We start from the raw sequence: 11,075 nt of genomic DNA on the forward strand, positions 1-11,075 counted from the left end.
TGTTTTCCCTTTTATATCTCTTTTTAAGTATATATCAGCATTATAATGTGTGGGAGGGACCCTCTTCTTCTGTTCACCCACAAGTAGTAAAAGTTATGCCACACAGTGCGTGCTCACTTGGTATCCACACACTAAAATTTCGGTTCTTTTTGGAAATTTTATAATCTTCAATGAATTAGATATAGTCCAGATTACTTAGGTTTAGTGGGAATTAATTCTTGACAATGCCGGTGCTATTCAAGAAAATTACAGGATATTGAGTTTACGAGCCTCTATGCTTATAATTTTTTATAACGGAATTAATGATTGACCATTCGAGCAAAATTATGAAATGTAGCAAGCGATACTCATGGTAAGTCCATATAAAGTTCAAGTAACACCAATACTTTTTGTGTACATGTCAACAAAGGGAGACAACTATGATTAACTTTCATGAGCATTTTTGCTGAGAGAGAATTGACTTAAAAGACTAAAAGGTGAAAGCTATACATCCCCACCTGTAAGAGACAATGATTGACCTCCATTTTAAGAGAAAATTAATGATTCCTTGAAGAATAGCACTTTATGGGCTTTCCATTCGTTGTACATTTTGGATAGGGTTAGTACTGAAAGAGATTGGTGGTGTACCCAAGTTAAAAAGTTGCATATAGTCACTGTCTTGAAATGATTTTCTTAGGCAGAACAGGTAGATATTTGAGGTGGTTACCAACTGTAAAACCTGAAAAGTAACAAGAATTTTAACTATTCAACACGTTCCTTCTTGTGTAGTGTGTGACATCTCTCTCTCTCTCTCTCTCTCACACTCTCTTTTTCCTCTTTTTTTTTTTTTTTTTTTTTTTTTTTGGGGTACTTGCACAATTTCTCAACATGGGAGTCGAGACATGTGCATGTGGATTGCTATCTGCTCTAATACGTTGAACCACTCGAATTAAAAACTGGAGCAGGGACAAGTTCATTTATTTGAAAATCCGGAAGAATAAATGAAAACTCTATGGATTGAACTTCGTGGAGAAGAAAAACTAAACAAGACTTTATATTTTAATAAACCATACACAAACAGATGAACTGAAATTGAAACAGGAACAAGTTCTTCTATCAAAATACTGGTATCAAGAAGCTTAGAAGTCCATGTATATAGTTCCATGCTTTTTTCTTCTCACTTCGATCAATTAGCAATAATTTTTTGTAGACTTCTGAAAACCTGTTTCATTTAACATAGCAAGGAAATTTTGAATCATGTGTAGAGGACCCTTTACATGTACGGCCTATTGTTCATGCAATTTAGGACCCTCATTTTGGTCAACGGGCTGCGGAAGCTCTTAATCGAGGGGTGGTCTCGGCCCTGTGAATATCACTTACTCGGTATTTTTACAAAATAAGAATCAAACTCTATAATAAGCACATGCCTGTTGAATTAGCAGCCTTTGGGGAGTTGAAAAATAACCTAAGAAAACTGTCCAAATGAGGCAGGAAGCATTTGAAAATGCTTGCTGTATATTTCTGCAGATTGTAATGGTTTTTGCAGCTGATTTGAATGCCAGTTATCAGAACTTACTGAATCTTCTGTTGCAAAATGTGTTTGATTCTGAATAGAATTGTCCAGTAAAACTGGAGTCTGGAGATACTCATTCCACTTGATATCTTGTGGAATATCATCTTCCGATGAATGAATATGAGATTCTAATTTCTCTGATTTTCCCCTTCCCCATGAAAAAATATTATTCTCAAAGAAATCCATATTCTGAAACTTGTTTAAACCGAAAGGGCTTATGGAATTATCTAAAGGCGGATTCATGGTAGGCTTTATAATCGTTGATGGCTCAACAATCAAGGGGAGAACTGGGTTCGAAGACATTGAAGAAGTGGTGGAATTTGAATTGAAATACAAATTTGTTGTGTTGGGACCATAACTTAAGTGCTGGAAAGAGAGAAGCCCTGGCAAATCAGAATTCCTACAACTTGTGGTTGAGGTTTCATGGCTAGCAACGAACCTGTTGAGGAAAAATTCATGGTCGAAGCCAACAGAAGATGGATTTCCTTTATCATCTGCTGCAATTCCTCAACTTCAGAAAGTGGTTTGTGTGTATTAGGGTCAATCCCTTTTTGCCTCAGTTTTTTCTTAATGGAAGAATTCCAAAGATTTTTTATTTCATTATCTGTTCTTCCAGGCAATTGAGCTGCAATCTGAGACCACCTGATTGTAGAAAATCAACACTCTCGTGATCACCAAAAACGACATATTTGATACACAGTATTGCAATAGGAATAGACAATATTCTGACACCATAATGTCCAGTACACCTGAGGGAACATGCCAGTCTATGATTGTAATGGTGCTGTAAATACAATTAAATTACCTGTTGCCTAGAACTGCATGCAGTTCAATTATCAAATTTTCTTCCTCCGGTGAAAATGTCCCTCTTTTCAAATCGGGCCTCAAGTAATTGATCCACCTTAATCTGCAGCTCTTTCCACATCTTTGAAGACCTTCACAAAATATCAAAAAATATGAGAAAATTTAACAGAAGGGTTTTAATGAACTGGCTTAGACTAGCTCTTTTTTTCAAGGAAAATCGACTGGAGTTCTTTTTGTTTCACCAACAAGTTTAAAATTGAAATCTTGCTAGTGGTAATTAGTCTTAAAATTTCAAATATTAAACTCCCGAGGCAGGATATGTAACACGTTAGCCAAAATGACTTAAGGAATATACACTTACCGGCTAGTTTGGGAACTGAGCTCCAGCAGCCATGTCCATGTTTTGTTATGTGGTGTATAAGTTTCTCATCTTCCTCCGGAGACCAAAGCCCTTTTCTTAACTTCTGCTTATAACAGCAAGAATGCCTTCCCATGTGCAGTGCAATGCTGGCAATTGCAAAAACAAAATGATTCACAAAATTCTTTGTAGAAAGACTCCCTCAACTGCCAGCAGAGAGGAAGTTGCAGAGAGAGAGAGAAAGAGTTCTTCCAAAATGAGATGGCATTATGGAATCAAATTAATATATAGAGAATTTCTAAAATGAAGGTCACATCAGAATTCGGGAACTAGTTCCATTTGCTGTTATAAATTAATCAAAATTTAAGTAATGAATGAAATGGGATTGCTTTTTAATTAAAATATTTACTCTCCTATGTATGTTTTATCAAAAGGGTTGTGAGAAAATAATGAGATTGACAGTTTGGTGGGGGGTATAATGACAGATATTTATTTATATTGATGAAATCAGTCCACACATTATTATCAAGTTTTATATGAGATTAAGACCTTTAGAGTTCGCATTAAGCTTCAAGAAACACCTCATATGGCTCAAATTATGCCAATAAGATTCCCCACAAAAGTAGGTAAAATATAATTTCCCATGATTAGTTATGTCTAGCAATTAACTAGTGATTAATTAAGTATATTATTTAGAGTTAGACACCCTCTTGTCCTTATATACAGAGTTGAATAATCTATTCTTCAGTGACCATTATGCCAGCTGGTTTTGTAATTTTTCTGCTTCATTTAATATAAAAAATCAGCTCAAATTCATTTGAAGAACTATATCACAATATTTTCTTTGGACCACCAAGATTTTGGTTATTCATATTCTTTTATTTATATCTTGTATCTTTAATACATTGTATTAAACATGATAATTGACATATACTATTATATGTTTTGCCTCTTGTTATTATTTTTTCTATTCAATCGACGTACCAAACATACATTTAAAATATAGTTTGACTCAATTTATTTACCTTTTCCAAGCGTGAAATTTTTCTTCAAACCTCCTAGATTGGACAAGCTAATTTGTTACATTCAAGTTAAATAACTCATCCCGATTTTGAAAATTATATATGACTCGATAGTACTTGTCCAGTTTTGGTTCTAAGTAAATTAACTTGATATACAATTTTACATAAATTGATACACTTTTGCAATGTCAAACACAAAGCATGAAAATAAAACCATAAAATGTAGACCATATTTTACCATTTACAATTTACTTCTAAAGCATAAAAAGAACGATTTCATGTTGAATTCTTGTTGTCACCGAATTCCATCCAGCTCTCATTCAATTGAGCCAACTCAAATCATGTCTAGCCTTACTCCAGAACAAACTTTATCTTGTATTTTTACTCTTTTTTTCAATTTACATGACCGCATTCTGCCAACTAACCAATCCCCTAATATAATAGAAGAATTAATCAAATAAAATTCTCGATTATCCATTATCCATGATTGATATCTAGATTTATTTATTGCACTATTTTTCCAAGAAAGAAAAATGTCCAACCTGTCTATGGTTCTATGTGAGTTTGAACAAAAATGATTGGAGTAAATTTGCTTATGAAAACACAGCCGACAATACAATAATGCACTTGTCTGCTTGTACATTCACATACGTATATTTGCCACTAGAATACTGACAAAAAATTTCAACTATCTAAAATTCTAAAAATATTAAATTAAAGAATATATATTAATTATTGACCTTTTAAATTAATGGGCTCTTAGGAAAATATAAAATTCCTAAATAAGAATCTTTTTGTACAGTTCGTGACAAGTTTAGATAGAAAGATACAAAAAATATATAAAAATAGAGGTGATTTTTATTTAATAATTCACTTGAAGTAGACTAAGAAAAATGGTGCTTGTCCATTTATATTATATGGTTTTTTTATTGTAATGTTATTTTCATTTTAGTGCTTATCATGTGGTGACTCAATTACCCTAAATGGTTTAATACTTTCAGAATTAATTTGTGGGGGAAATAAAGAAATTAATGATTTTACGAGCTGATTAAGATATCATAATAAATGTGCTATTTCAATTAAATAATAAGTATTTTCTTTCAATTTTCACGTCATTAAATAGAAATTGTCTGCCCTGCTTAAATTCTAACATGACAATACACGTGGACTCTCTTGCAAGAAAAGCTGGTGAATACGACCAATTATGCACCCCGAAAGATGCATAAAAGTAAAATGGAAATAAAAAAAGAAGAAATAATAATAATAAAAATAATAAATTAAAAAGTGTCTAGATTCAAATTCCTTAATTACCGTTGATATATATTTGTTTACTTTGTGGGTTTTATTGTTATTTAGTTTTCTTATTATAATATATTTGTTATAATTTTTTTTAGTTTACTGTTTAAAATCTTATGGTACACTCTAAAAATCTCTACATTAAATAGAAAATAGACTAATTAAATTAATCCGGTTTTATTCTTTTTTTTTTTTAGTCGAATATAGTCATTTCTAATTTGAAATAAATATGTAAAGGCACATATGAATCTTGTGTGTATAAAATTGTGCGTTTATGGGTTAAACCTTATGATTATTAGAAACTCGGATTTGGTTTAAAGTTTTGAGAATACACTGAAAGTAAGGTGACCTCTTCTGCGTCTTATATACTTAGATGTATGAGTTTTATTTATTTTTGTATTTTAAAATTAAATATTTATATTATTTTCAAGGTTTGAGATTTGCTGTGTTTCTTGAAACTTATTTGTAATTAAAGCTGGCATATTTTTTGAATTAATTAAAGATTATAGCGTATATCTGTTCAGCATATTAGTGCTTCTCATGTGGCGAATCAATCAAGGTAAATGGCTTAAAATTAATTTGAGAGAAAAGAAAATATAAAATTCGTGTTGTAATTTAATAGGTATTGGCTTGTGATCTTTCGTTTTGTGACAATATGAATGTTCCTTGAAAATATGCCCCACAAGAAGATGCATATAATCTCCATCCCACATCATGTAATCTCGAGTCGACAATGGATAAAAAGATACTTATTCCCTTTGTTCTCTATTGCTTCACAAGTTCAATAATATTCCTTGCTTGGTTGTAATTCCCATTTTAATTAAGCAATCAAATGAACTTTCGTGGTTTTCTTTTTTTCTTTTATTTATTTATTTATTTTTTTTCCGAAGGGGTGTGGGGAAGACTTGGGAATGCCAGAATGTGTCACGGGTAAATAATCAAAAGCCTAGTTGAGGCATAAGCAATTTTGTCATTTGGAGTTGGTCCTAGAGTCGGGTTTTTGTGGATTTTATAATCATAGGTACCTCGAATTTAAAAATGAAAAAGAAATATACAGTTGAGCAAATAATATACAGTAGTATTGGTCAAATAGTTTTAGATGTGCATAGTTGAGTTACCTTAATTTTATTTAACGAAAGAATGTTATTATTACTTAGTTTCATCTGGAATAACTAGTAAATTGATGAACTCAAGAATTCTTATATTGCTAAAAGACAAAGTTAAAAGGTCAATGTGAAACATTTGACATATTATGAAGCTAGTAGAAAGATGAACCGTTTTGCATGATAAATCACTTGCGCGAAATTGCTGCATTCGTCCATAAATAATTGTTGCAAAGATGAAATAACAACTGAAATTCTATGTTGAGTAGTTTGAGGAAAAGCACAACTGTACTTGTTTCTCTTTTCACTTGTACACTGAATGTAACCCCGATATAGATTAATGTAACAATCATGATTGGTGTACAATATTTTTTACAATATTATTGAAAACATGCCACTTGACACGTTTTCGTTGGAAAGTTTAAAAAATAATTTATCTTTCCAACCAAATTTTTTTTTTATACATACAATATTGTCAACAATGTTGTAAAAAATTATTGTACAAATAGCATTATCCTTAGTATAATATTCTACATTTCTCATTTGCAAAATAGTTTTATCTTAAATTCTGATATTTACTGATAAGCATGTCGAACTTAGCCGAACGTGTTCACATATAGATGGTATATCAAAATCAATACTAAGTAGTTTCTAACAATCACCATTGATCTTTTAATAGATTGAACGATAAGTCAACAACGTGAAGAAAAAATATTTGATTCAAAACTCAATAAGTTGTTTTTACCAACATAATACTAAGGCTGTCCCTTGCCTCGTTCGGGTTCTTAGTTAGAGGTCAACTCCCACCATCAGGTTCACTACTAGGGCATATGTTCATGCATATATTTTTGTAGTTTTCAATACCCTAATTCAAATAAATGAAAAATAATCTAATAATATCCCCAAATTAAGTTGAAAGTAATCCAAACTAGAGTTGGTAGAATATTTGTGCATTTCTATAAGAAGATTGATTAGCTGGGTTCATGTAGGCAGGAAGAATAATGCTACAAGAACTTTCAAGGTATTAAAATATGTGGTCCCAATTTTTCAATAGCCAGATTTTTTGATATGTTTCCAAAAGTATAAAGACATTATTATTATAATAAGATAAACATTTTAAGTATTATGGAATTAATAATAGGATTTTATTTATTTCTATAAAGAGCGTTTCATCACATCTTGAGCATATGTATAAACCGCTTTCCGATTGATGAATGACAATGTATATAATTAGATTGATGAGTAATACAAAATCTAATGATTATTAGAGAAGACACTATTTTTCATAATGAACGAGAAATTAGTTGTCTACAACCGTAGAATAAAAGATTGAGACTCTAATATATCAATTGAGGTATCCAATTTGTCTTGGCCTTGACGAGAGAATCTCGAAAGCAATGACTATTATACTTGTTATATCCGAAAGTGTAGTGGACATAATCATTTTGTACAAAAATTTGAGTTTATGCATGATCCTACCATAGAGAATAAAACTCTACTTTGACTTCTTTATGATTTACCTTAATCCACTAAAGATTAATAGTTGCTATTTGTAAATTCTAGTGTCTTTGATATGCATGCGAGTGAAATTTAATTACCATGTCAAATACCTCAATGCATTGGGAACCAAAGGTAAGCCAAGAAGTATAAGAATATTCATGTTTGGAATCTGTCTTTCGATTCAAAGGGTTAAAGAGTTTACGTAAGTATTTTCTTGTTATCAATTTTAATCTGAGCTCAAATACCTCGATGCATTTCAAACCAATTAATAAAAAGGCCAGCTCATATTATTGATGGTGCTCAGGATGTGTAATTTGGAGGACGGATCTTCTTGATATGAAACTATATGCAGTGGCGGAGGTAGGCCGATATCTCCACGTTTGGATAGCGGCTTCTAATTTAAGTATGTAATTCTATTTAATTTTTATTCAATGCCATTGTTGTAAATAAATATATATCACAATATGAAGTCAATATCACAAACATACAAGAACAAAAGATAATTGGCATAGGAAAGGAGAATTCACTAAAATATGAAGAAAGACTACAAAGATTTTGTGTTTACAAATTTGTCTAACTTGTCTAAATCACGATAAAGAGCTAATTATATATATGAAACGTTTCAAATCCTAGAAATAGAGTTATAGATGAAAAAGAATGTAGAAGACGCGTCAAAAATGGAAAATGAGCTTGAACCTAAGTTGCTCGAGTGCCAGGCACAGCTCGCTTTAAAAAATTTGACGTTGCTTCTCAAGTGAAAGGCTAGTATCCAGCTATAGGAAAAGCATCGAAAACTTCTTCCTAACTCTTCAACAAAACCATCAAACAAAATTTTCCATCAAAATTTTTAATTGAAAAAAATTCTCTACTTTTACCGCAAAACCTAACTAGGGTAAACTCAATTACTGAGTTTCAAGCACTGCTCAGTAGGATTACCTTGGACATCAAAGTTGCTTGAATTATCCTAAAAAAAATCACAAATAATTTAAAATCACCTAACAGGGTAGAAACAAGCCTATAACATTATCAACACAACTAATTACTTCAATAAAAGGTTCTTTGCTAGAATTAATAGCTTCAACCACATTCAAAGAAAAATTTACTAAATCAACATCTTTCTAATTGAATATGATGGCATCATTGGTAATGTTGGCAATGCAGAATTATCCATAGCTTCTGAACTTGACTAAAACTTATTCCTTAATGTAGACCCCAGACTAAAATTTGACAATACTGAACTAAACTCTAAATTCACCTAAGTGCCTAAATTTTGTTGATTGATCTTCAAAAATTCTGTAGAACCATGCAATACATATAATTGAGACATTTTTTGTCCCTTCGTCACAATATAGGCATCTTTACTAATGTTTAGGATTCAACTTTCACCAATGTCTTTGTACCTTTTTAAGTCAAGAGTACTCAAGGAGATTTTTCTCTTCAAATTTGGAACAAGTCTTATAACATCAAGTGTTCTGACAATCTCATTAGACATATTAATTTTGACCCTTTCAATATTAGCAATCCTTCAAGGTGTATTATTACCCATTACCATAACACATTTTGAAACTATTTCACATGTAGAAAAATTTAGAAAAATCTCGATTTAGATACATATGAAAATTGCAAGCTATATCAAGTATTCAATTCTCATTAGGTTTGGAGTCGTCGTTAGAAATAATCAAAAGTTCTCTATCATCATGAGAATTTTCTACAGTCTGACTTTAGTTGAAGTATCTTATTACTTTCTCTTCTAATTAGCTGTAGCAAGTTTTCCTTTATTTTGCAACTTATAGCATTACTTTATCATGTGCCCCTTTTTCTTGCAATAATTACAAATTTTATAATTGAAGTTAGACGTTAGTTTGCCACTCTCATAAGCACACATAGTTTTCTTTTCCAGTAACTATAAATTCCTCTAGTTGTTGTATATAAATGTTCTCCTCACGTTCTCAATGTAAGAACGTTTTCTTGACATCAATTTGCTAAAGTTCCAAGTCATCCTTAGCTACAATCCCAAGCAAAGCTCGAACTAAGTTATGCTTTAAAATTGGTGAGAACGCATTTGTGAAATCAACACCTATTTGTAACCATTTGCTACCAATCTGGCCTTGTTTATGGCCTCTTCAACTCCTGATGTACTTCCTTTATTTTGAACGCCCATCTACAGCGAACAACATTCTTCTCCTTGAATAATTTCACCAAGTTCTATGTGCCATTTGTTAGAATGTGTATGTAGTAGGCTCTTCAGTGAAATCAATTTTGTTAGCAACATTCAATGCATATGGTACAAAATTTGCTTTTCTATATTTCTGTGGAGGTCTAATCTCTATGAGAGGTCTATCCCTTGTTATCGAATACTGTATTGTTATTTGTGATGGAGGAAAAGTAGGCAAAGTGTCAATGTCAGTCAACTCTAAACTAGACAGATCGGAAGCCTATGATTTATCTTCTAGACTAAATTTCAACTCTACCTGAGTATTTTGATTCTATTGCTCTGTTTTACTAGAATCTCCACAAGGAAAATTTTGAACCATTACAAGTTCATCATACATTACATCTTTACTAGTCATTGCATATCCTATTTACGAACACCAAAATTTATATCCCTTCATACCTAGTTTATAGCTAAGAAAGATGACTTTTTAGACCTTGGCTCAAACGTTTCATTATTTATATGAACATAAGAGAGACACCCAATTATTTTTAAATCATAAATAAGAACGATTACCAAACCATATCTTTTCTGGTATCTTTTTTTTTTTTTCGCATTGGTTACTGAGACTGAGAGTAAGTGATTAATAAAAAAAAAAAAAGTTATAGTAGAAGCTTTAGCCCAAAAAGTCTTAGGCAACCTAACATTTGAAAGCGTACAACCAACATTTTTCAAGCAATATTCTATTCATCCGTTTTGCCACACTATTTTACTATGGAGCTCCATATATGGTCTAGTATTTTAAGATCCATTCTATTATACAAAAGTTATTGAATTCATTTGAACAAAACTCCAACCCATCATCAGTGTGTAGACATTTTACCTGCTTCTTAGTCTGTTTCTCAATCATTGTTTTCCATTCTTTGACGGTAGCAAACATACAACTCGTTTGCTTTAAGAAGAATACCCAAGTCTTTCTGGAGAAATCATCAATCACTGTCAACAAGTATTAAGCACCTTCTTTAGAGGGTACCCTCATTGGTCTTCAAAGATCTAAACGGATATACTCAAGTGTTCCTTTCGTCTTGTGTCTCCCTTTGGTGAACCTAACCTATTTCTCTTTCCCAAAAACACAATGCTTATAGAACTTTAACTTACTGGTCCTCTACCTATCAAAAAGTCCTCTTCCGCTCAATTTTGGCATACTATTCTGACTCATATGCCCAAGTCGCATATGCTTAAGTTTTGTAACTTCTTCATTTGCCAAGAAAGAACTAGTAACTGCTGC

The 11,075-nt window shown here is 31.8% G+C and overlaps 1 protein-coding gene across 1 annotated transcript; it reads right to left on the reverse strand.

Annotated features, from left to right (window-relative positions):
- Nucleotides 1-1,008: 1,008 nt before the first annotated feature.
- LOC111409840 (transcription factor MYB61-like) lies at nt 1,009-2,965 on the reverse strand. Its single transcript, XM_023039922.1, is given in 4 exon segments — nt 1,009-2,046; nt 2,049-2,194; nt 2,358-2,487; nt 2,718-2,965. Coding segments are annotated over 4 exon segments (1,011 nt in total). The 5' UTR covers nt 2,851-2,965; the 3' UTR covers nt 1,009-1,444.
- Nucleotides 2,966-11,075: the final 8,110 nt, after the last annotated feature.

The sequence above is a fragment of the Olea europaea genome, chromosome 15 (assembly GCF_002742605.1).
Source record: "Olea europaea var. sylvestris chromosome 15, O_europaea_v1, whole genome shotgun sequence".
NCBI classification, from domain to species: domain Eukaryota; kingdom Viridiplantae; phylum Streptophyta; class Magnoliopsida; order Lamiales; family Oleaceae; genus Olea; species Olea europaea.